This window comes from Chanos chanos, chromosome 5, assembly GCF_902362185.1.
Source record: "Chanos chanos chromosome 5, fChaCha1.1, whole genome shotgun sequence".
Lineage (NCBI taxonomy): Eukaryota > Metazoa > Chordata > Actinopteri > Gonorynchiformes > Chanidae > Chanos > Chanos chanos.
The window spans coordinates 16,572,562-16,600,029 of NC_044499.1; the positions used below are offsets into that span (position 1 = coordinate 16,572,562).

Consider the following 27,468-nt stretch of genomic DNA (forward strand, 5'->3'; position numbering starts at 1 on the left):
AGTTATCTATGGAGATGCTGTATTATCTGTGAGGTTATATGTGAGGTTATATGAGCAAGGAAAAGAAGGACATTATAGTTTAAATTCAAAATCACAATATCTGTGTCTCTGTAAGATGTATTTTTATATGTCTTGTATGAAACATCCTATCAGGAGTGCAGCCATTTGTATATAATACCCCATGGATTGATCAAAAAACAAATTATGAAGCAAGTTAGATCACTTTGGTTACACTTTCACACTGACATGCCTTGTACTTATATGATAACTGTATCAGCAAGTATTAGTATTGCTGCAAAATGTATGCAGTTTGCTGTATTGTAGGGTACAAACTTCTCACATAGTCATTAATTGCTAGCACAGACTCATATTATAATCACAAGCGTGTGCTGACCCATGCAGGCACACAATGGCTCTCATGTCTTGTCTAGTTAGTTTCAGATTTATTAGAGACACTGGTTATAAAGGCGGATGCAGAATGTATTAACAATGGAAAAGCATGAAGGTAGATGTTTGTGGATATCCATTGTGTGGTTTGTGTTTCCTACGGTGGCTTATGCAGGAAATTCAGTGAACTATAGTCACTGAAACAGTTCATTTATAGGAGTTTGTCCATAATTAATAGCTATTTTGGCAAAGAGGAATGGTTTTGGTTGAGTGTCCTCTCTTACTATGCTACTAATAAATAATATGGAAAGCTGTGGATGTGGCGCCAGCGATTGTATGGTGGCTTTTTTATTGAGTGTTAAGTAGTTGAAGCGATTAACCTTGAATACCACCCACCTGTCTGAATTAATAAGGCAATGCCGAACGCTGTCTTCTAATCCCTCCCTATAAAATCTGGCTCAGTACATAAAGTATGCAAGCTGTCAATGCAACCTTCAGAAGCTGTAGGTTTTTGAGTTATGATGCACCTGTTCCGTTAGTCTGGTTGCATTATAGCCAACATTTTGTTATAATCACCGCGTGCTCGTTATTTTCAGTTTATTCTACATGGCAACAGTTAGACTTTATTTGCAATGATTTTGTTATATTCTGATAATGATTATTCGGACCGAGGGCAACATTGAAAAGACGTTTCTTGCTTGACGTAGCCATCACACCCCAGTAGCAAGTCTTACCCAAGAGCGGAACTGTCCTCGCACCCTCTCATTGATAGGAAGGAGGCTCAAAGTATTGCCAGCACTCTGTCTCCAAGGCGCGAAGTCCACCTCATCTCCGCCACTGTGGGAGCACGTTATGCTTATACTTCGATCAATTTAACTGGATCCACATCAACGTGAACGACAAACGGCTAGGGACAAGGCAACTGGACAACGGGAGAGCGATGCCATCTTCTGACGAGACCTCATTCCAGTTGCGAACGGAGCAGGATGAATTTAGTGCTCTCAAGATTCTTGGCATATCTTCACGTTGGGTTCCAAGTCGCTCTTCATACGTTTATTTATCCCTGTCATTTGCATCCTCAGCCCTGTCACATCTTGGCACGCATTGGCCATACCGTGCGCTTGGGCGCGCTTCTGCCAACCCGCCAGCCGTCCAGAATACAGTCTGCCCTGAACCGCGCCCTTGTCCACCTTCGCCAAACTGGGAACAACTTCTTGCCTTACAATCTAAGCTTGGAGGTGCTGACACGGGAGCCGCTGAATGGCGACCCGGAGTCCCTCTTCAGATGCGTCTGTCAGGATATTGTTGTCCAGGGAGTCTCCGCTGTACTCGCCTTCCCACAGACCCACGAGGAGCTCATACAAGTTGAATTTATGTCCTCTTTTCTGGAAATACCTTTCATCAGCATCATTGAACAGGGCGAGCCGCTCAGGACAAAGGCAAGTGATTAACTTTTTAAACTGATAGCACGCGTTGAGAATAGAAAGCTACGTTCGAGTTACAGCTGCTCTCCTCCTCTTAAATTAAGACGTAAGATACAGGCTACGCTCTTCTAGCCAAGATATTTTCCTAGAAAATGACCGTCTAAAATTGGATTCGGTCACTCTCATTCTGAAATGTGATTTAAACTGTCCTAGACGCAATGTTCCTTATTTGACTCCTTTTCTTTTTCCTCTGTTTGATTTTTTTTTTCTCGTGTGTGCGTGTGTGTGAGTGCGCGCTCCTGTCTAAAACCGGTTCTGTCACTCTCATTCCCAGCCCGCGGCGTCCTTTGCCAAGCACAGTCTGCACTGGACTGTAGATATGGATGGATTTGGTAAAATAATCTCATGAACCAGGGAGTCACATAATGAACCAGAAAATGAACTGGTGGAATACATTCACTTTCTCAGCTACAAAACAGTATAAAAAGAACTCATAGGATATATTGGGTAGATATGTACCCAATGTATTCTGAATATTCTAGAAATGGAAAAATTACTCTTAAAGAGATTATTATCATGGTCATGCATCTTCTCTTTCACACACACTGTTCATTCAGTCTCCTCTGACATTCTAAGCTATCCCATTAGCACAGTCTCAGTACTGTTTAAGGTTGATAGCTGAGTCCAGTGAACACCCTTTAGTATTCCCAGCGGCCATCCAAAAGGGTGCCAGTCACACCAGTTGTTTCTGGCTTCAGCAGTATAGCCCCTTGCAGCAGTGTCCCTTGGCAGGAGAAGCTCTGAGGAGTTTTTTATCATTCATCCTCTGTCAGCATGTGGGCTCAAAGAAGCACACATGCCACAACATTAGGCCGGATGAGGACGGAACATTAAGTCAGAAAAGAGTGGGTCCTACATTTTTAGTGAAAACATCTCTTTCTAGAAGGGCCACACAAGTTGAGAACTCTCATTTTCATAAGTGACTTGACAGTTTTATCTGTGATTTCACTATCAGTCTTGTTAAATTTGCTTCACTGTGGAAGGCAGTTGCTTCACGTTGGAAGGCAAAACTAATATTTTCTTTTTTTTTCTTTTTTTTTTCTTTTTAAAGTCATCTTACATCCTGAATCTGAGAAAGGCTTGCAAAGCCCAGAAATTGAAATTGAGCCATTTGCAACAGCTCAGTCCTTTACCACAGCACATACACCACACTATTTCTAATTGTTCTAATTTGCTGTTTTCTATGAAGAGTGTGAAATAGTGTCTTCCTTTTCTGAGAAAGTGCCAGTTATACCATGCCTGTCAGCATTTAAAGCTGTGAACATTCAAAGCTGCTTAAAAGAATAAAAAACGAGATAGATCAAATACTGAAAATCTCATTTCCCAAACTCATATTGGAGCTCATGCATTTATTCCAGGTCATTCTATGATGACACACTTAAGATTTTGAAGCAGGCAGGAAAGTGTCTGGTAATTATTCAGCCTTGGTATTATTTCTCCCATCTTAGGCGACTTCAGTGTCCCTCCAGTGCTTTGGCTAGAATTTTTTGTTTGGGACATCATCTGAAATTTTAATCTAGTTCTCATACCTCAGCTAAAATTGTGCAGTTTATTTCATTTCAATGTTAGAATCCCAGAGCAGCCAAAGAAGATGATTATAGCATCCCTTTGTCATAAATGAGAATGTTTGCTGACTTAATGCTGAACTTCATTATTTCCTAAGTCAAAATTTTCATGCTATCAATCCGTTCCAAAGTTGAGCTTTCATTAACTTTTTCTCTGTCCTTAGAAGATATTTCTGTACAAAATGGAGATTAAGACATAAAAACTCAATTTTTCCCTTTGAATGAATTACATTGTAATCCCTGGGTCTTCACTAAATTATGTTTCATTGTGTCTCAACACTGGACAAGTACTGGGAAGGTTATTAAGCTTAATGTAACCTCAGCTTGAGAGAACTCTTCTTATGTCTTCCTCAATAAGAGGGGTCGTGCGTAGGGGATGTCTGAGGTTCGACAGCAGCCAAGGAGTGGAGATATGTTTCAGTATGTTGAGTCTTGTATAATTCACGTAAACTGTCAAATCATGTAAAATACTGGACTCATTGAAATGTTCAAGGCCTCCAAGGCCTTGTTAGATATATTTTTGATGGACTTTCCTTTGAAGATATTGTGGTAGCCTGGAAAACCTCCCAGATCTTAGGACTGCAGGCTGGAAACCAAGTGATTGTTGGTTTGAATTCAAAGTTCAGCCCTAAGGGAGAATGAATTGGTAAACAGTGAGCTGCAAGCATAAAGCTCCTGGTACTGAAAAGTGCTGTAGGCACCTTCGGCAAGGTGAAAAACTCATTATTTAGAGCAAATTGTTCAAAGTGAACCCACCCTGGTTGAAGGGGGTCTAAAAACAAAAAGAAATCATGCTTGGTTGTCCAACAGCCAAAGCAAGCATAGCCCTGGGAGAGCTGTATATGATGTTAACATAACTGTAGATTTTCGGTGAACAGGACAGTACAGCTGTGGTGTTTCTGATGACTGTTTAACATGAAATATTCAGACTTAATCTGCTCTAATAGAGAAATAAGTAACTATATCTATTCTGCTCCAGTGATGGCTCTCTCAGAGTCTCTCTCTCTCTCTCTCGCTCTCTCTCTGTCTCTCTTTCTCTCTCTCTGTCATGCACACATACATGCACACATGCATGCACTAGCGCATGCACACACATACATGCAGTCAATAATCACAAACAGCTACACACCCTGTATTTGTGTCAGCAAAGGGAAAAAATCTGCTTTTCATTTAGCAGGATTTGCACAAACACTTGAAATGTCACTGAAAAACTTAACAGAAAAAACTACGGACAGAAGAACATGGAAAGATTTAAATCATCTACCTAACAGACAATTACTTTCTCTTAAACGCTAACCCACAATTCCTCAAAATATTCAGAAGCAAAAACTGTTAAGCTATACATTTATGATAATACAAATGGATGAGCAGTGGGAATTATCTCGGTGATATCTTTCGTCCTATTCTCTCCATGCACACGTGCACACAGTCAATCCCTCACTCCCATCCCTGACAACACCGATCATCCGAGTGCTACCCAAGCAATTGTCTGAAGCCTGATCGTACCATTATGGGAAGGAAAGAAGTGTAAATAAAGTGTGAAATACCTGGAGGAGATGGCCTGTAATCTCTCACATGTGCGGGCCTGAGATAAGCTCGGCCAGGCCATGGGGGTATATGTCAATGGAGCCGCGTAAGAGGGGAGGTGCCCTCGGAGTCAGGCAGGTGAGGAGGAGAAGTGTTCGCAGGTCCATTTCGGAGGGTCAGAGTTGCACGGTGTTGCCTTGGCCTCAGGCAACTGAATGAGCCTGAATGATTAAACACCATCTGTATCTGCTTTACTGCCCATCTGGGCACTATATATACTAAGAATTGTCTGACCTATCAAAATTTGTTCATCAGCTTATCCAAGACTTCCTTCTGAGAGTTCTGAGTCTTGTCTGCCTCATGAATTCTCAAACAAATCAAGCTTATCATTTTGCAAGATCAACAAAACTGTTCAGAAAAGTTAAATACAATTGCAGTGTAGTGCGGTCCTCACTCAGGAGTAACACATGGGTAATTTTATGCTCCTAGCTATATGCTATTTCAAAAAATATTTCCTCAGATCACCCTGTACAAGAGCAGCAGCATACTGTCATGTCCTACAGGGCTGATCAATTTCTAAATCTCATTTTAAGGTTTTTGAGCTCTCTGCAGACATAGCAGGGTTGACCACATCATGACCTGTGTTACTGTTTGCAGTTGGGTTTTTTGGGAACCCAGCTTCTGTCACTTCAAAGTGAGACTAACTGCTCCCTTTAGTATGCTCCAATTCAGCATGAGGTTACTTGATTGAGTTTGTGTTTTGTCCTCTCTCTCTCTTTCTCTCTCTCTCTCTCTCTCTCTCTCTCTCTCTCTCTCTCTCCCTCTTTCTCTCTCTCTCTCTCTCTCTCTCTCTCTGGCAGTACATAGTGCTGGATCAGGCCGAATGAATCAAACTGGCACTCATATCTCAGCACAGAGATGATTCATTGTGTTTTCTCTGGCAGCTTCCAGCCTTATACTGGGCTTGCTGTTCTGGACAGACTACATCACATGCCAGTGATTTCCCTATAGCACATCAACATGGAACTAACAATATATTGCTCATTCTTGTTATATAAATGCTCTGAAACTTTCTGATTGTTTTTTGATTAGAGCATTAGAAGTTTTAACGGCCTCTTCGCTTCTGTATTACTTCATCAAAGCATCTTAAACTTTTAAAAGCGTAGAATCCAACAACAAAAAAACAAAACGTTTAATGTTAATTGATGACCGTAGAGGATTAAAGTCTGTGAATTAGTTGATTGATCTCGAATCAGTTGCACGCATTCGTGAGAAAATGGAAAGCGTGATGTCCATTCAGTTTGGCCCAAAATAAATACCCGATAGCGCTCACAGAGCATCCGAAAAAGGGAAAATCAATTTGCATAAGAGGGTATTACAGTTTTGTGCCATGGATGCATTTGATACAAAGCCAAGATCAGTTTCTTTGTGAGTCATTTTCACTCTTTTTCCTTTTTTCTGTCTTCTTTTTCTTTCATTTGATTTGCATTTCTTCTGCCTTATCTCTTCTGCTCAACTCTTTGACTGTATTTCAATTATCATCCTCCGCTACTCAGAAAGGACGGGGAGGGCTTTGACTGCATGACAGATGTCTGATATGATTATTGTTCTCATCACGAGTGTGGCTCATGAAAATCATGCAAATCATACATTTTGTGTCATGACACTTCACATGATACATGGTTTTGGTCTCGGTTGGAATGTTTCAAACCAAAATGTATTATGAATTTTTCCTGTTTTCTGAAATCCTGGGTAGGAGATGTCACCTTCTGAGCGGGACAATGAATGTAATAAATTTTGATAGCTGTTCTCTTGACCCGGACGGCGTGTACCCACTTCACTAACTTCACTCACTCCGAACGGTCATGCAAGGTTTGACTCTTCCTGAGAAGGAGATAAATGGTTGGCATAATTTTTTAATACCCCAGAACCATGCTGTGGAGTTTATGACACTTGTTTATAAAAATGATCTGATTTTATGTCTAGTTGTGGTCTAGTAAAAAGAATTAAGTAGCATCCTGCTGTCCAGTAAAATTCAAGCACATCTGCTTTGATGCAGTAAAAATTGAACTGTGTGTATCTCATAGCTAGAAATGCAATACTTGGAATCCAAATTTATTTCTTTAAAAAAAAAAAGAAATAAAGAAAGAAAAGCTTTGCCTTCTCATGCTGTAATGGTTCAGAGTTGATAATAGTCAATTTCCATGCATTCAGGAAAGATCTGTGTAATGTCAAACCTAGTTACTTGTAGAAGATGACCAGTGATGAATGCAGACACTGCAGCGAATTGCCTACTGTGGCTTCCCTTTCCCTCTGGCAAGATTTTCCAACTTGCGAAAGGCCATACCCTTTTGTACAGATTTTTGTCAGCTTTCAAATTTCCCCCATTTCTTCCAAAATGTTGCATAGAAATTTAAAGATACAGCCTATTTGAACACACTCACAGGCAGTAGGCGATTTGTAGGGGGGATGAGGGGGGAAGCTATCCCCCTTGTTAGCAAAATGACCAAAATCCATCCCCCTAGTTGACCTGCCATCGTCCTATATACTCTGTAGGGTAGTGTCAGTGACCACTGGGCCTTCCCTCCGTCGGCCACTGGGCCGTCCCCCCGGTTAAAAAATAACAAATCACCTACTGCTTACAGGTATTGTTTTGCTATGCCTAAGACTGTAGGGATTTCCGTATAAAGTAAATAAATACCCTTTGCAACAATTTTTTTTTTTGATCCCCAGTCAAGCTTTTTATACCGCATAGTCTATTGATCCTCTGCCCAATGTATTTAATTTAGTGCTTGTGTGCTTCATAAGGATGTTTTTTTGTTGTTGTTTTATATATATATATATATTATATAAAACAACAAAAACGATATTTTGTATGCTGTGAACAGCACAAACGCTTCCAAATTTGTATTTATTTATTTATTTATTTATCGGGGGAACCAAAATGACATTTTGTCTTTCAGGTTCATCACAGACATAAATGAACCAGACACAATTCTTCAGGTACACTGCATTGTGTCTCATTGGTGTATTTTATGGGGACTGGTCATTCTCTCAGACTCCTACACACAGACAGATTCTGTACTCTCTGCAACTACTGCGCTTAACAGATCTGACTGAATACATCAGTCCTCTCTTTATGTGTCATCTCAGTGAAACCTGATGACTTTTTAACCACAAACTCTCTACTCCCTTGACACATCTGCCTCCTGAGAAGATGAGGGCTTGCAGTTTCTCGGCACTGATCCAAAAATGTTATTCTCTCCGAGCGGCAACCATGCAAATGTCAAAACGAAAGAGAAAAAGAAACATTGATCCATGCGTAAAATCACACTATCTGCAGCCAACAGACTAGTATCCAAAATGGGAGAATTTTAACGATAACAACAAAGCACTGGAAAAGATTTGCAAAGAAAGGAAAAGATTTGCAAAATAATCCTTTTGAATGTCTTTTTTGATGAGCATTTTCCTATAAAGAGAATTTAAAAACTACATTTTCTCATACAAAATATATCAATACTGAAACCACGCTAATTACTCCTCTCATTAATTTTGCAGCACTAGTGATCACAAGAGCATTTTCACGGCATTTGTAACGCCAACTAAATCTTTTACAACTGAAATTGTTGTGAATGATTTCAGTACATTTAGTTTTCAGTGAATTCAGAGCATGTTAAAAACATGCCTCCTACTTTAACTAAATGATGAAGGCTTTTAAGGATGAACAGTTCTCACCTGCACAGGGAAGAATTCCTCCCCTGTTAATTCAACATTTGTTAATTATTGATAGATTAGTTAATCACAGGCCTGTCACAAATCTTCAGATAAATTACATTCCATGCATCATAAATTAAGATTCTTTCTTGAGCCTTTTCACACACACACACACACCACAGCTCGCGCAACGACAATTCTCTGCCCTATGTTTTCCCGTTTTTTTTTTTTTTTTTTTATCACATTGAAGATTTCAGTGGAGACTTTCACATGTGATGTCCTTTGCATGATCCTGAAGCTATCAATCAACATTTTGAGTGCAGCTTTGCATATAAAGCAGCTGGATGAGTCTGGACAGGGCTGGCTACGCATGCTGAGGCCTAAAGATAGAGGATTTCTCTGTGAGCACGGCATGTCTGATCTCTCTGCTCAGTGCTGGCCCAGCTAATAGAGTTAAACCCAGTTCAAACATACTATATGTCGCAGAGCAAAATTACCCCTTCGTTTGTTAATTAGCTTCCTCATGTTTAAAAGCTTTTTTACAGTCCATACATTTGAATTCATTTTTCCCCCACTTTTCCGCTTAGTACAGACGGTCAGTGTCTCTCAGTCTGAATAGATTGTTCCCTGAAATGTTCTTTGTCTGGCTTTAATGGAAGAGTTTTTTTTTTTTTAATCACTCCTCTCTGGCTCATTGACTTAAGTGGTGGTGCCAGGGGCCAGTGGGAGGTCTGATAATCTTAGTTCCTCTCCTCCAGGGTTTGGAGTTTCCGATGACCACAAACACACAGATAGCATTCAGACACTCTTAATTGCTCAGTCAAAAGTTACTGACAACTCCTTCTTATCAGTCTGATAGGCTAAAGCTGTTTAATGAGGAGGTCATGGAGTTTACACTATGCCTTTGTGTTTGCATCTATTTCTGGCTTGTTTTTAGAATATTGTTGAATTCTGCTACAGAAAATAATCTGTGATTTTGCTGTTGCATGTCTATAACTCTGCCGTTTAGCATGAGACTGAACTTTCAGTTATGATAGATTTTTGGTGGTGCGTTCATTTACATAATTATTTCAAAGGCTATTTTCATTTCATTTAAAAATTCCTAACTTAGGGGTCAGAGAAATATGAATGAACATTAAAGGTGATATTAGCTGTCATTGCCAACAAACTATGTTTTCACTGCCAAACAATGAAAGCTTTGCACATTACTGCCTGTGTATGAAAATACATAGATCTGCAGCTCTTTTGCACCTGAAACAGCATTTTTGGTTGTTTCAGTGATGATAATTTTCTACTTTATTCTCTCCTGTAATTTTAAAAAAAGACATTTCTGGGATAAATTTAAAGCCTCAAAGCCCTTACACCCCTGTGGGGAATCACCCTTAATACTTCACACTAATATCCAAATACTTGCTTAAACACCATGTTTCTCTCCTCACTGGGCTTTTGAACTTTCATCAAAGGAAAAAAAAAACCCTTCAACCTAAAATATCTATTGCTAAAAGTCCTGTGCAAGTGAATTTAGGCAGGTCATTTACTAAAGCACCTCATCCATAAACGTATATGTCCCCAAATGGCTCTCATTTTCCAGCATTATTCTATCACTCTGCAGGAGTGCCACTCATAAGGCGTAATGTGAAGGATTGCTTCTATTATGAAGTTTAGACTTTGGGTTGCAAAGCCCCAGACACCTCATTATGGTCGTGTTTTGTAGCCTATGGTGAAATGAATATATGTGCTTTGGTTCACACCCATATAATTCAGCTTTTTTTTTTTTTTTACAGTGGGGGTTTGGGGCTGTCTCTTTCAAATGGGATTTGGGAATATTATTAAGAATAATAAGGGGTTAGGACCTCAAGACCTGACATCTAATAACACGTTTGCTGTTAAGCTTTAAGAAAGCTGGAGGCGACATATGTACAAACTGAATGGATTACTGAACAAAACGCTCCACCTGGATAATCGATCAAAAAAATTTACAAGAGAGCATAGGACAGTTTGACAGACCTTTTTGATTTAGATCATCTGTATAATTCATTCAAAAAACTCCTTCATTTCAAATGATAGATAAGAGCTGTTGTCAAGGTCTTTGACTGCACATTAATTTCATATATGTATAGTGTTGTGTTAGGGTCATTAAATAATGTTAGTTATTGATGAGTGCATACCTGCTATAAATATCTCAGGAACATAGCTATGCATTTCATATCTGATCTATAGAGTTGATCTATAGAGCTGCAAGCATGCGGAAAATCATGAGACTGTGAAAAATGACAGACTATCACTCAAACTACTGGACAGCTACCCACAGGATATAGTTCATACCTGTATAAAGCAGCATAAATCCCCTTTCATCTCCTATGATTTCCATCATGCCTGGATTGGTAAAGAGGCAATTTCACTGTTTGTGATCTTAAGATTTATTTGAAATATCTCGGGCTAATAGAAATAGTTCTTCTCTTTTACATTGTGTAGTTTTAGACTCAGTACAGCATGGTTTGGGATTTTTTTTTCTCCTTCTGAAGGTGATGGAGATGCTGATGGAGGACCAACGCTGGCGCTTGGGTAAGAGAGTAATGTTGTGACAGATCAGAGTAAGGAGAATCAGTCACATGCTCCTTTGATGGATCAGACTGGATGTGAAGAGGCTGGAAATTCAGTCTTTATCTGATCCTTAAGCAAGCCTCTGGCACAACTTAACACACAGGATACCGGCAGGCTCTTTGAAATGGAACTTTAGTTGATAGTGTGAAAATTGGACTGGATGTATATATTAAACAATCTAGAATTCAGGTGCAAAAGGTAGGTACATATTGTCCTAGTGCGGACACATTTTTTTGCTTCTGGTCCCATGTTAGTGGAGATCTGTGAAACATTACTGCCTCTACATTTGCACATGAAAGCTTACATTAAATACGATGCTTCCTGTTTAATTATCATTAAGTTTGTAAAGCCCCTTCACATGTTCCAGGTTTAACTACTGTAAGAAATCATGTGACTCTTTCTATTTTATCAGTTTTCTATATCTGTAATTTGATCTAGTTTATTGTCTCATATTAAAAAGTGATAAAAACCTTAACCTGTGAAAATAACCATTCTTTAGGTCTTGGAAGCAACATAATTATTCTATATTGTTGTATAATGTATTTAAAAACTGATTCAAATCCATAACCTGGAGCAGTTAGCTTGAGTTATCCACAGTACCTGTGCTGAAGATTACGTGCAGTGGACGGCTCAGTGCTTATAATACTTTATAGTGCTACATCATCAGCTTATGCTGTTCTGGGTCTTAGTGGGGTGAAAATGAAAAAAAAAAATGCTGAATACAATAACCAGTCTATAATCCTATAATTATAAAGTAATTTGTTTAACTTGGCCAAACAGTGGCATATCTGAGAGGAAATCAGCAGGGTGTTTTACAGCCTAACTGCCTGCTATGCACAGATAAATGTAGTAATTTACTGGGAAGAAGTGTGTCATAACTGCAATATGTAACGGCCCAGTCTTACGACTCGCTTCAGCGCTTTGTGAGTATGGCAGATAAATACAATGCATTCGGCTTAGTGAACATGCAGAAGGTTTGGGTGAAACATGTAACAGCCCCATTATGCGTAATCATGTTTAACCAGGCATGTGGAATGTCTCTGATATTACATGTTAATGAAAGGTTAGCCAAAGTATTCATTCTCTGTGACTACAGACCATTTTCTTAACCCCTTTTGAAAATTTCTGTACTATAATTTTGTAACCTTGTAAAGCCACAGTCCACAAATCCCCCACATACCGGCTAATGCGGCATAATAAAATGCCTATGTTAACCTGAAAGCAAAAACTCTCGGGACCTCTCAAACCTTTTTTTTTGGCCAAGTTTTGGATCCGTTTTTTATTCCAGTGGTCAGGTACTGCTATTACAGACTGGATTTTTTGTGTTTGTCAGATACTGTCCATTCTAAGATCATTTTTTGTTGAGAAATTTCAAAGCGGGAGAGATCTATGTAGCAGATGGTCAGTTTCTCCGCTGAAGCTTTGTCCCACATGGTGAAGTTTGGATATGCTGCTAAATAAGAGATGAACCCACTGCTCTTCTAACTCGTGTGAACTCCCAAATGTCTGTACATCACTTCCCGAGACCTGGTGGTTTTTCGTATTTTTAATGCTTTTTTTTCCTTTGGAGGGGCAAAGAAGCACGAAAATCAATCGCTCTTCTGACAAAGAGCATCCTATATTTTGAATTCCTCCTCAATTTGTAGTGCAGCACAAAACTTACATTTTGCACTCATTTGCTTACGGGTGTCAGACAAATGAAGGTGACAGTCACAATGACACATGTCAGAAATGGATCAGTGCCTGTAATGGGATTCCAGTCACGCTATGGCTTTACCTTCACACAGGGAATCCTCTACTTCAACACTCCATCCCCTGCTGTTTGTTCACACAAACACACATACCCACATCCACACACACACACACGCACACACACACACACACACAAGAGGTTCAAACATGTCCTTTCCCTCTCACCACATAGGGAGCCCTTCTCTTAGCATATTCATGGACTTCATAGCATAGAGACCCATCAAAAATAAACGCGCTTCTCTCAAAAAGTATCCAGGAACGATTCCAAAGACTGCTCTGTTTACCTGTGGTTCTTCATGTTTATGAACTTCAAGCTATTTCTTTCAGGGAGCCCTAAAGAAGAGAGACTTCTTTTGCTCTGTTTTTCCAATATCCTGTCATTCAAACGATTCGGATGAATCTGTCTTTGTGACCTCTGTGTTGTCAAGTATATATAATAAAGAAAGATGTTCTTGCCTCCCATAGTGACAAGGTCGATTTGAGTTCAATTTTATAAAAATAAGCCATCTGTCTGTGTGCCTTTGAGAAAATGATATCATTAGGGAATATAAATCTTCTTCCTCAGAGTTTCCCCTTTTCTCATTCAACCAGGGAATAAAAAAATCTTCTCCTTAAGTTTTTTTTTTTTTTTTCATTTGGAGAGCTACTGTACTCAGGTGTTAAAGAAAGGAAGAAACAGAATGTGTTCAGAATGTATTTGACGCCCTTTTCTTGCACACAGAACCGGTTCCACCTGCAGATGACGACGCGTGTGCCTCCCTCTGGACTGGCAGAGCTGCTGCTGTCAGTCTTGCTTAGAAGTGGCTGGCAGGGTGGCAGTGCCCTGCTGTGTTCAGACTGGGGGAACATGGGTATCTTGGAGCAGCTGGAGGAGCAGGGCAGGCTTGGGCTAGATGGGCTACATTGGCATCTCTGGGAGACGCTGAACCTGTCCCAACCGAACGATGCAGTGTTGCAGGAGAAGCAGGTGGCAGAGCTGCTCTCTCAGCTCCTGGGCAGAACCCCGTCGGGCCTGGCTTCATCCTTGCTGCTCTTTGGCTCGGACCCCGAGTGTGTCGCCACCGTTCTACGTAGTGCCCACCAGCTGAGCCTTACTCTGCCCTCCTTGCACTGGATCATAGGATATCCTCTAACCCTTGACACTCTCCAGTCTATTGGTGCTCCGCTGGGTCTGCTGGCATATGGTGAGGTGAACCGCAAGCCTCTGAACTCCTACATCCGTGATGCATTACAGCTGATCGGCAGGGCAGTGTTCGCTGCTACAATGGTCCGGCCAGACTTAGCGCTCATCCAGAACATGGTCAACTGTTTCGACAAGCCCAATAAACATGAGGTGCCCTCTTCTGGACAATACCTTGCCAGGTAACTGCACTATTTGAAAGGGTGTGTTTGAATTAGCTTTTAAATTAGCATTGGCCTTAAAATTGCATGATTATGTAATGCATACATTAGCTGTGAACAATTGCTGACAGATTCTTTCCCCAGTGTAATTCCTAATTAATAAGACTGTCATCGCTTACTTCATTTGTTATAAGGCTGAGATCTTGCTCAGCATTGACAACTGAGAGAGACTGAAAGACTTAGGTATGCTACATGAAGTGAACATAAACCATTTTTCTTGCAAAAAAGGGTATTATGATAAAGGATATCACACTATATAATAATATATAATGATATTTTTCAACATTTTTTTACTTTTTTGTGACTCCAGTCTTATTATGGATCTCATGTCAAAAGATATTTTCAAATGAAATTACATTTGATTGATTACATTGACTCAAGGGCCTTTGAATATATCTTTACAGTATTAATCAATCTGTACCCTTGTGTATTTTCTTTAAAAAAAAAAACAGACCTGTCATGTTAATCAGTGTGAAAAATGACTCTGCAGTGTAAAAGTAATAGGGGAATACTTTTCTACTTCACTTTTCCATCTGCATCTTGTAGCTCCTCTTTGCATTGAAAACTCGTCTCAACTTCCATCAAGATGGACAGGACAGCTCATCTACATTCATAGGTCTTAATCTACCCTTTGACATTTGAAAGGCAATGTACAGGGCATTTTTAAAAAGTTGGATCCGTTCTGTCCACCGACCTTCAGTGTTGTTCTGTATCATTAAAATCCCAAGGCACCACTGGGAGACTTTGTGTGTATTAGTGATTCAAAGCTGAGATACTTGGTTACTTCCTGAAGGAGAGGAAATTAATGTATTTGGGCCTACGGGAATGAGGGGTTTACTACTTCTCATTCAGTTTAACAATCCACAAGGAATTGAGAGATACAAAACCAGAATACAAATTGGAACGGATGTTTCCAAGTTGTGTTTCGTTCCTACTCCACAGAGGGCAAGAGCTCTTATCACAGGAAACTGGAGTGTGCCGTATCAGTTCACTCTTGCAAAGAAGATTTTTTTTTCTTTTAAGTATATAACTTTCAGATGATCTTAATCTTTTTTTTCCCTGATGAGTAAACTTCCAAGAAAAGATAAAAAAAAGTTCACATAATTCAGTTGGGAATGGACTGCTGTAGGATAGACTGCTGTTACCTTCTCTTCATCGTCCAACTCACTATCTCACTCAAGGGTGTAGGTTCAGTCTCAACACTGGTTGGCACACAAACTAACGCTAAACGATATTTTAATTTTTTGATCAAAATTATTGCCAGGGACAATTCAGTAGTCACTGGATATTGGTAGGGACATGTCCCTGCTGTCCCTGCCAAATTCTACGCCCTTGGTATCATTCGACCCTTTAGATCACGAGTCTTCATACTTTTGGACCAAGCTGGGGGAGGGGGGGGGGGCGCTTTATGTTGCAAAATAGTGGGAAATGCAATGATTAAGTGGTGATCCAGTCTAGTACACCATTTGTTATTCAGTCATTTGCATTGCAAATCATTTAATGAAATGAAAGTTTAATGAAATCTGGCAGTTATGACAGGAGAACAATATCTTTGCTTTGGTCATGTAGTTACATGATTCACCAAATCATTAGATCATTAGAAATCTTCCAGCAATAATGACTGTGATGGGTTTTTATAAACTTTGTAAATATCCTGTCCTATAAACTCAAGAACTCAAACTTTATCCAAGAGGTGAAATTAATGAGGCAGACAATCAATTTAGCCTGTTTATTTTCTTTCACTCTTTTTATTTTTAATGGAGGTAGCGTGGAAGTGATGGCGCTGCACATAGCATAAATAGCTTCATTTAGTTCTGTATCTCAACCATTAAGTGATGAGCAATTTTCATTTTCCCTCACTGACCCAAACATCATCCAATGGCCCTTTGACTACCCAGCATCCTCTGCTGATTTATTGATGAGAACGGATCGCCCAACTAAATGCATTCAGCCCCATGAAAGCAATGTTGTGAGGGTATGCAGGGAATGGTAATTATATTAGCTATCCAGGAAAGCCATCTCTCCTTAGTGCAGCGTGTGTTCCTTGGAAGCAAATCACCTTCACTGACAGATGCTTCGCAATGTAATCATGTTTGGTGACAGAGGAGAAGGTGAGACAGGCAAGCTACCAGATATCTTCAGTAGCAACAGAGTTCATTTGACACAAGTCACTAATGATCATAATGTGTTTCTATCATTTTCCCTAATAAAAACTAGGTTAAATGAAGAGATTAATTTCCATTAATAAAAGCTGCAAAAGTACCTTAAACTAACTTAAGCTCTGTTCCACTTTTGGCAGAATACTTATGGTTCCTATGGAAACACTCTCTTTGTTTCTGCACTAGTTTACCCACATTTTTTACAGTTTGTGCCAATACAGCAGGTTTAGGTTGTCAGATTTGGCCTACTTTTATTTGTGCTGTGTGTTTAAACCAGGTTTCTCTCTTTCTCTTGCAAACGGACTCATCTGACATCTCTCCTGTGTTCAGGTTCTTGTCAAATACATCATTTACAGGGCTGACAGGCCCTGTAAGTGTGGAGCATGCCCACTCCAGGGTCCTGACCTCCCAGCGATTCCACATCTGGAGTCTGCAAAGGGATGCCATGGGTCAGCCCAGCTGGGTCACTGTTGCTGGCTGGCAGTCGGGCCATCTGGAGGTGGAGGAGCAGGGCCTGTGGCCCGGCATGAGTCAGCGGTTACAGGAAGAGAGCCAGAGCGTGAGGACAGGCATCCGTTGGAGAGCTGGCATCCCAGTGGCGGGCACCCGTTTGCGTGTGGTGACTCTGGTGGAGCACCCATTTGTGTTCACACGGGAGACAGACGACGAAGGCCAGTGCCCGGCCGGCCAGCTGTGCCTGGACCCTCACACCAACAGCTCAGATGTCCTCAACCAGCTTTTCCTAGAGCTGGAACAGGCTAACAACAGCAGCTCTCTGCCGGCAGATATCCGTAAGTGTTGCTATGGATACTGCATCGACCTACTGGAGAAACTGGCGGAGGATATGCAATTTGAGTTTGACCTCTATATCGTGGGTGACGGGAAATACGGTGCATGGAAGGGGGGTCGTTGGACCGGGCTGGTAGGTGATTTGCTGAGTGGGGTGGCTGACATGGCTGTTACTAGCTTCAGTATCAACTCTGCACGCAGTAAAGTAATGGACTTCACAAGCCCTTTCTTCTCCACCAGCCTTGGAATCCTGGTGCGTAGTAAAGACACAGCTGCACCCATTGGGGCTTTCATGTGGCCACTACACTGGTCTATGTGGGTGGGCATCTTTGTGGCCCTTCACATTACCGCACTCTTCCTCACCTTGTATGAATGGAACAGTCCCTTTGGCATGACACCGCATGGCCGTAACCGTGTCAGGGTCTTTTCTTACTCATCCGCCCTCAACCTCTGCTATGCCATCCTGTTTGGCCGGACCGTGGCCAGCAAAACTCCAAAGTGCTGGACCGGACGCTTTCTGATGAACCTTTGGGCCATTTTCTGCCTGCTTGTTCTGTCAAGTTACACGGCTAATCTGGCAGCTGTCATGGTGGGGGAAAAGACCTTTGAGGAGGTCTCCGGGATTCATGATGCTAAGGTAGGATGTGCTGCTGAACTAAACTATGAACTAGACATAATTTACAACCAAAGCATGTAGCTACAAGTCTTTCATCTGTTATAGACTGAGGGTATCATAAATATCACAACAGAATAATACACTATCTCTGTGTATCTTCCTCTTTTTTTCTCTCCCTGCTCAATCAATTCCTCTTTCATTTCTGCTCTTCTAAGCTCCATCATCCCTCACTGGGGTTCCGCTTTGGTACGGTTCGGGAGAGCAGTGCTGAGGATTACATGAAGAAAAGCTTTCCTGAGATGCACGAGTACATGAGGCGCTACAACAAGCCCACCACACCTGACGGAGTCTCCACCCTCAAGTAAGAAGAGACCAGAAAGAAAAAAACCAAGGGACAAAGACCTTACTTGGGAGTTCAGCTTAATCACACTCACACAGTGCCTTCCGAGCACAAGAGTTTAGCTCTTGAACTCCATGAATAAAATAATTCAAAAGCTTAGTAAGATTTAGTGAGCCACCCGGGAACGTGCCATCATACACTCAAGTCATGCACAGCGGGGTACCCCTGTAAATAGAATGCTAAAGCTTTGATGGCCTGCTTCAAGATACCATTCAGTGAATATTGTTCAGTAATTGCATGGTGCAGCTTGAGATGTAGGCATGCAGACAGCCATCAGCCCAGCGGCATTGGGCTTAAAAGCTCGATCCAAGTGAACACATTGGTCTTATGATGAAATGAGAAAAACACATAGCACTTTGAGAATAGCAAGTCTGAAGTGAGTACTCATGCTCTGAAGAGCTTTGAGGCAAGGACACTGTGGATTTATTGAATTTCTTGTTTTTTGCCAGAGGTATAGAAATATTTTAGGGAATTAAGAGCGCCAACCCACGCTCCCATATAAACAAATTACAAGAATGTCAAGAGACAGTAACAAGTGTCTCTGCTCGTCTCTGGGAATGTTTCTCTTTTTTTTCACAATGAAGCTCCGTTCAGCCCAAAGAGAGTGAAGACAAGAGCAACCTTCAAACGCCAAAGCAGGCAGAGTCAGTCACCCCCTCTCCTCAACCTTTTACACCCACTGCAGGGGGGATAGATCTCCTCAGAGAAGACAGATCAGTCCTTTACACATGCTCACACACACACACACACACACACACACACACACACACACACACGAGTCAGTGAGCATAACACACGGAAGTCCAGAGGATTTCTAGGATTTCTATTTATGTTTTCCTCCTTTTATGGTTGGAACTGATGTTTTCTCTTATGTGTAAAGTTCCCAACTCTGTCCTCAGGAGATGACTTACAAGGTCAGCATTTTTTAAAGCTGAACTTACAGTTTATTTCCTAACTTTGTATTTTGGTGTAGTTTTGCAGGTTATGTTCTGTGGCAGAGCTCTAATACTGGGAACAAAAAGGCTGACATTCTTAACTTTACAAAACTTGCAAGAAGCCACTGTTTCAATCCTTGAAAGGCAGCAATATGGTCTCTGTTAACAGAAATACAAATAGGAGGTCTAAGAAAATAGCCGCATGCACTCACATTGCCCCACAATTCATTTTCTTAGTATAGAATATGCCATTTGTGATCCTTGTCTTTAACGTTTTTTTCTTCTTTTTTGTCTTTCTTTTTTTTCTTTTTTTTTTTTTTCTTTCTTTTTTTTTTTTTTGCTTATTGCTTCATTAGTGCTTTTATTAGTTTCTATGAGAATTTATTGATTAATCCTCGTTCTCTTTCTGTCCTCAGGAAGGATCTGCGTTTACTGAGTAAAAAGAAATGAATTTTTAAAGAGCTGGGTATTTGGTCTGTTCTCCTCTAATTCCTTTGTCCTGTTTGTTGCCTGTGTGTTGAAGGACAGATCCCCCTCAGCTGGATGCTTTCATCATGGACAAGGCTCTGCTGGACTATGAGGTGTCTATTGATGCAGACTGCAAACTGCTGACTGTGGGGAAACCATTCGCTATTGAAGGTCTGTGCTCTGTATTTGATGTTTACCATTGTCATCGTCTTCTTTTTTTTTTTTTTTTCCTGTCAGAATAGCAGAACAAACCCTTCTTTTGCAGTCATACCTACCATTTCATATAAGTCATCGCTTCCATATTGTGTATTCTGGTCAGGTAAAGAAGCTTACCCTTATTTTTTCCTTCCTCTATTACAACTTGGTCATGAATATACACAAGTAAAAAGCCATTTACGACCTTAGTTTTTTGAATTTCTGTAGCTCAGCAGTCAAGGTTGGTTTTGATGTGATTTCCCGGCTGTACCACCGCATCTTACATTTGCCGTTTCTTTAACTGTGCTCAAGGATTTTTAGCAGAGCCTGCTCAACCTATGATCCCCCACATCCGCTTAAGCTCAGAATTTATTCAATCACTGATCCAGGAACAGCCCGCAATTAGTGTTCCCACTCTACCTCAACCACGGGTCAGTGAACAAGTTCGATGGAAATATTCAATAATGGCCATAGTTATAGTTTGTACCCTCAATACAATGGACTGCTCCTACAAGCGCTGGCAAAAAAAATAAAAACAAAAAATCAATTTGCCAGCTGCAAGCAGGAGTCTCTGCATTCTTTGTGATAAAGTCTCTGCAAATTGATTATGTTGTAATACAGAGAAACCCTCAGTTCATTGCATGCACCGTCCTCACAGAGGCAAGTGGTGGGAAAATCCCTTGCTTATTGTTTGAGAGGGTGCCAAATAGTTTATGACTGCTTAGAGACTATCCATTAAGAATATTACATTAGGCAAAGAGTGAACCCCCACCCCTCAACCCCCCACCCACGGAGTTCAAAAGCACACATTCGTTTTGTTCTGGCAGGGGTCGGTCTGAGGGGAGTCTATCAGGATGCGGTAGGTGTTGTTGTTGTGGGGTGGTGTGGGGGGAAGGGGAGGGAAAGGGGGGGAAGTGGGGTTGGGAGAGGTGGAGAGGATTGGTTGCCAAGAGTGATGTGTGGGTTTGCTGTGAGTCTAGAGCTTTGATGAAATTCATTGAATGTCAGGGCACTACTCGTAGCTCTCAGCCTGACTGGCTTCGAAGACAGAAGGGTGACAGACACGCTGTCTACTGTGTGTTGGCACAGAGCAGCTAAGATTCATGGTTGTTTCTCTGAAGCAGTTCGGACATATCAATAATGCCCATAACAGTAAGAACTCTTGATTCATCCCACACTAAAAAAGAAGGATAGTCTCTCTCAGCATAATATAGAAATCATGCTAATCTTCACTAACCATCAAAACCAATAGGTATTCTCCTGTAGCTGCTGCGTTAAAAGACAGAACATTCAGGGCGGTTGATGTTGCGTGACCTTCAGTTGCCCTTGTGCTTGTCCTGTCTTAGGTTATGGGATCGGCCTGCCTCAGAATTCTCCTCTCACTCGCAATGTGTCTGAGTACGTGAGCCGCTATAAGTCGGATGGCTACATGGATATACTGCACGACAAGTGGTACAAGGTAGTCCCTTGTGGCAAAAGGGTCTTTGCTGTAACGGAGGTGAGTCATCCTAATGAGATGTTTGTATGTGTGTGTGTGTGTTTGTGTGTGTGTGTGTGTGTGTGTGTGTGTGTGTTTGTGTGTGTGCGCGTTCAGACGAGCATGTCCTTGGCTTGGACTTTTTAAAAGTTTCAGAAGACTGTCAGGAAGTGGGATGAGATATTTTACAGATAACACGCTTTTTACTGCGAGGAAATGACTGTCTCCAGCGGGCTGATATGTGTTTTATCAATGGGTCTTGGTGTGAATATAATCAGTTCTCATTCCCAAAGGGCCTCATGTCAGGTGTACCTCCTCAAACCTGTGGGGGCTGACTACCTGCCACCCACGCAACCCATCACCAAAGTCTCATCCAGTTAGGATGTGAAGCCCGCAGCCCGTGAAACAATATGACATTGTCGTGAATACACTGGCTTCATTAGCAAACTGTGATTATGAATGGGAAACTTCATCAAGAGAAACAATGGCATTTGTGTTCAGTCACTCTGCCAGCTGGAACTCAGTTTGATGTATTGTCACACTCTGGCCCTGTGCAGGAGCAGAAGCTATGAAGAACCCACACTGTAGCTGTGCCATTCTATAGTGTCGTGTAATTACCACAGTCTAACACAGTATATGCTGCCGCTTCGTATGTCTTCTTCTTTTCAGATATTTTTGGAGGTTTTTGGTATCTGCTCCATGCAGAGCTCTGTTTACCAATTGCAAACTCATACAGCAAAATTGCATCTTCTCACTTCTCTCTCTCTGATGGAATATTGACTGAAAATATATTAATAAAAAAACGCCTCTTCAGACAATAAATTGGTCTTTGGCAATGAATTACAGCTTACTGAATACAAAAGAGTAAGGGCTTTTTTAAAAAAATATTCAATTGGCAAAAACAACATAACTTCGGGACTTCAACACGACTTGATGCCGTCGACTACATTCCTAAGGCTGTCAAGATGTTGTAGATCGTTATCATACAACAGAGTATGTAAATTTCACTAATGAGATCCGAGAGGAGAAGGCGGCGGGTTTGGAGAATCAGAGAAGGCGGGACGGAAAAGCAGCGGTATATGGACAAACCGTTACACACTGCCGTGCACATTGAATCTCCCAGCATCCCCTCTGGCCTGTCACATATCTGACAGTGCTTGGCAGCGGCTGCCTGCAGTTAAACAGCACAGCAGGTTGTGTTTGGACTTAGGGGTGGATTGGGTAAACTACTTTCCCTTTTTAGAGCTTGTCACTTCTCACCTACCAACTTCTCTCTTTCTCTCTCTCTCTCTCTCTCTCTGGAGTAAAAAAAAATTGGCATCTGTGAATTGTGTGGCAAAACCTGCTATGTGTTGAAAATGGACTCCCACCTAGGGAAAAGATTGATGGATATTGAGGGGAAAGGTCCACTGGTTCATCGGCTCATGCGTTTAAATAAATAAATAAATAAATAGATGGCTCGGCATCGAAAGACTATTTTCAATCTTTCAAAATGTTACGGTGATAAATGGACAGATGGCATTATAGTTTCTGTTTATGGATGTTTATAGATATCTGTATCTACTAAGGTCCAGATCCATTTGCAGATTATAATTTTTATATGAGATGTGCCCCGTGAGAGAGAAGGGCAAAATTGAATATGTTGCCATCTTCAGCTATGCAACGTCAGCATGAGTTTAATTTCAATTAGGGAAGCAGTGCTTTTGTAAAACTGTGATTAGTTCTAGTCAGCAGGAATCCCTCTGCCCCCCAGATCAAAGGCATTTCAGGGGAAGATGGATTCCTCTCTGGATGTCAGTGCTACTGCTCAGGGGAAATTACTGAGGGTCAGGCAGTGCTGGAGCACATTCAACCTTGGCCACTAGAGTTCAACCCAGGAAACACGCTGCACTACAACTGCACAGTCTATTAGTAGATTACTCCAAAAATTGCTATCAGACGGCACCATCTGGATTAAAATCAGTAACTAAGTAAGCAGTTATTAAGTTCTCAATAGTGCTTAGTTGTCAATAGAGATTAGTTTTCAATAGAGCTTAGTCTTAATTCTGGATTCCAATTAATCCTCAGTGTGTGTGTGTGTGTGTGTGTGTGTGTGTGTGTATGTGTATGTGTATGTGTGTGTTTGTCTGTGCGCGCGTGCGTGTGTTTATATGTGTATGTGTATGTGTATGTGTGTGTTTGTCTGTGCGCGCGTGTGTGTCTGTTTGTTTGTTTGTTTAGACACTACAAATGGGCATCCAGCACTTCTCGGGTCTGTTTGTGTTGCTGTGTGTGGGGGTGGCTGGATCACTGCTTGCTCTCGCAGGCGAGCACGCTTTCTACCGGCTCATCCTGCCTCACCTGCGGCACCATCAGAGATTCAGATACTGGCTCCACACCAGCCAGGTAAGCCCACACCGGCCTACACACTGTGCTGTCATATGTAAGAAATAAAACAGTATCTGACAAGTGTTAGGATGACACAGAATATGGTAACGCTGTTTAAGTCTTCTGGTCAAAAAAAATCTATGAGTAGACAGAGTTCCAGTCCACTCATTTAAAGTGGAATATTTTAAACTTTTCCCACTGAGAATGTAAAACTCATTACTTTTCAGTTTAAACACCTCTGTGGTATGTTCACTATGGTAATGGGTGTCTTACAAAACTAATAGAAGTCACACAGTTATTTGAGCCGACTGGTACGCATAATCTTTAGGATAGCATCTCTTAACATCCCTAAAGTTAATCTTACATGATTTACTGTATCACAAATCCCTTTTATCCCGCTTTATACTGCCAAACTTAGAACAGTTAAATCAATTTTCCATCAATAAAAACATGAAAAAGCGTTGTAAAAAGTGATCGTAGTTTTCATGAGCTTTTTATATAGGATACAGGCTCCATCTAGTGTTGAAACAGTGAAAGTACTGGCTTACAAAGGGATATGGGTAATAAAGCTACTGTTATTGCCTCTGCTGTAAAAAATTGATCGAAGTGCATGACTGTGTCCTCTTTTCATCTTTCAATACTGTAGAAAATCCACCGTGCTCTGAACATGGTCTGCTCGGAGGAGAGGAAAAAGGAGATGAGCTCGGACAGAAGGTGAGCTGGCCATGACTGAAATAACGACGCCTAATCATCCCGGCTCTGGGCTGCATACAGCCATCAGCCAAGATCTGAAAATTACACAAAAACCTGAGCATAATGCTGGTATTAACATATTAATGCAGATGTAAGTGGAATACCTTTTAATACCTTTGTTAAAATGAAAATATCACATGGCTTAGCTTGTATTGAGTTGGACATAGGAGGCTGGGTGCAGTGCATAATGTAACACTGACAAAGAGAGACAAGATATAAGGTACAAGTCAATAATGGTCTTTCTTGTATCTCAGCGCTCAGTGGATCCTACCTCCCTGAACTGCTGTTTGCTCCATTAATGATAGATTACACTCACTCCCTGTGCATATTGATTGCTGGATGTCGTATAGAGCCTCTTTCAGCAGTGGCATGACTCTTGAGGCGTGTTTCTGTGAAAGTCTGATGGAGGTCATGTTTCTATTGCAGCCCTTCCCTATGTCTGTCTGAGAGCTGCAGTCTGCATCGCCTCCCGCCCACTCAACCTCCCTCTCTTTCTCCTTCGGCCCCCACCTCCACCTCCTCTGCCCCGTCCTCTACCACCAAGTGGAATAATGAGGGTGCCAAAGCCAGCGTGAGAGAGCCCAAGGACAACAAGCGAGTCCACTTCAACCTGGAGACGCTCAACAGTTATAGGCTACAGGCACCTCCTGCCGGGCCTGAGAGAGAGAAGGGAAGGGGGAGGCGGGGGTTGGTGGGCAGCCCCCCGACCCAGCTCTGCGAGAACGGGGGACCATCTCTGGGCTTAAGCCTGGTGCTTTCTCCACCCGCGTGCTCATCCGGCCATTCGGCGATGTGGGAGGGGGAGTTGCGAGAGCTCCAAGGCAGAATCGAGGAGATACGGGACCAGCTGAGAGCCGCCTTGGCCAGGAGAGCAGAGCTCCAGACCAGCCTTGAGAGAGAGAGGAGAGAAAACCAGGCCAGAGCCCTCACACAGACCAGCCAAGCTACTGACCATCCGCCACCCTCCACCACTATCTCTGCCAAGGACAACAGCAGTAGAAGGTGATGTATGCGTCTGGGTATGCAAGACAAGGGCAGAAACCAGATGGGGGTGGAACAGGATGTCCTTCACTTAGAGAATACTGAAAGCCTGAATCTTCGACAGGATGTGCTCTGTCACTGTTACTGGGAACCATCTTTCCGATTCCAAATCTTTACTGCTGTGGTGTTAGAACTGGATGTAATGGAATGTGTTGGATGTTCAGCTACTTGGGACTATTTAATAAGGCTCATTTCCTTTCAAGCCAGTGTTCACTGATTGAGTGTTCGGCCAGAACCGACTCAACTGGAGGTAGTTACTAGGAGCTTACTACAAGGACTTAAACTTTTCATGGATTATGCTAACAGGAGTGGGGGAGAAAAAGATGATCTGTCTGTATTACATAAACATTGAAGTGTTTTTAGATTTTTGTAAATAGGACCATTCATAACAAGGATCAGAAACAAATCAATGCAGATACTCTAAAGGGTTTGACTTAGTCCTGTAATAGTGCTTTCTTTTTCACATGTACATGTTTGTCAATAATAATCAGTGATGTTTGCTTGTCTGTAGGAAATGAACATGTGGCGATATGGTTCAAACAGGGGTACTTGATGTAGAGCTATCAATAAGCATCTAAATTAGAGTGTATTATCTAAATGTCACAGAAACTTGTACAAGCATTTTGAAATAAACATCATTTCTACATGTCCTGCGAAACCTTAACTTGAATTTTTTTAAAGCTGCCTGGAATGGCCAGATACACGGTTTCACTCAGACCTCCCTGTACAGATTCATTTTCAGGTAAATCTGTTATCCATGTAATGTAATGCAGGGGGAAACAATTGTTTTCTAACATTCATCTGAATAAGCTTGGTGTAGCCCTCATTGTGAATTTTGTTCTCTATACATCATGACTAAACTGGAAATCCTCAGACCTGTTTCTTATGAGGCCTTAACTCTGTCCTCAAGTTTTTTACGTTACCTCAGTTAGAAGTATTAGCATGTCTGTTGACTAATTATAGTAATGAGTGATTCATTAGAGGCAATGTCAGTCAACTGTCAGATTCCCTGCCTAAAAAAAAAGCTATTCCATCCAATCCATGCCAATAAGGTCCACCAGAAGTTGAGAACAGTGCAGCTGGCTGCACACGATTAGCTTCAAAGTGACCTTGTAAAACTATCTTTTATTGGTTAAGAAAAAAAACATTTGAAGACAGACAGTGTAAGGCTGAGGAGATAGAGCACTGGGATGACAGAGAAGCTGGCATGTTCTTTGGTGGGGATGGGTGGACAATAGATCCATTATGAAAATGCAGTGCTCTTTCAGAATGTGACCATGCTTGGCTGACCATTATGGTTTTGATGAAGTATGTGGTAAAAACGAGGAGCCTACACATCTTGAACTGCTGTCAGGAAGCATTTAAACACTTTGGCTCAGCTCCACGTTGAACTTTAAAAGAGGATTTTAAATTACGGGGTGAATGAAAAAAAAAAAAAAAAGCAAATGTAACTTTACCTCAGTCATACGCATTTGATTTTGATTGCTGTTATTGTTTTGCAAGACTACAAACTCCCCCTGGAATTTTCATCTGTCTAGTATCAAAGGAATGCACAGTAGAAATGTTTTTGATGTCCTTCAGTCTGTCTCAGTCTGTGTTTAACTGTCCGTGTATCTGTCAAAATGGGTGGCTAAATGAACTGATTAGTTGAGTACATCTGTGGACATGTTTTATGACATTTCTGAAATTGTGTCTACATCTCTGCCACTGTGCAAGTACGACACTGGTCACAATTCTGAGCCGTGAACAAGAGGATATATTGCCAACACATCAACACCTCTGAGAATCTGACTAAAGCTGAGGTCTGGAATCAAGAAAGAGGAAAAACAGACAT

At 41.4% G+C, this 27,468-nt stretch overlaps 1 protein-coding gene across 1 annotated transcript; it reads left to right on the forward strand.

Annotated features, from left to right (window-relative positions):
- Nucleotides 1–1,373: 1,373 nt before the first annotated feature.
- On the forward strand, nt 1,374–25,599 carry grin3ba (glutamate receptor, ionotropic, N-methyl-D-aspartate 3Ba). The gene is made up of 9 exons (XM_030774706.1): nt 1,374–1,826; nt 13,755–14,395; nt 16,924–18,019; nt 18,214–18,359; nt 19,857–19,972; nt 21,343–21,494; nt 23,694–23,858; nt 24,487–24,554; nt 25,020–25,599. The coding sequence occupies exons 1-9, from the start codon at nt 1,374–1,376 to the stop codon at nt 25,597–25,599; spliced, it is 3,417 nt and encodes a 1,138-aa protein (XP_030630566.1).
- Nucleotides 25,600–27,468: the final 1,869 nt, after the last annotated feature.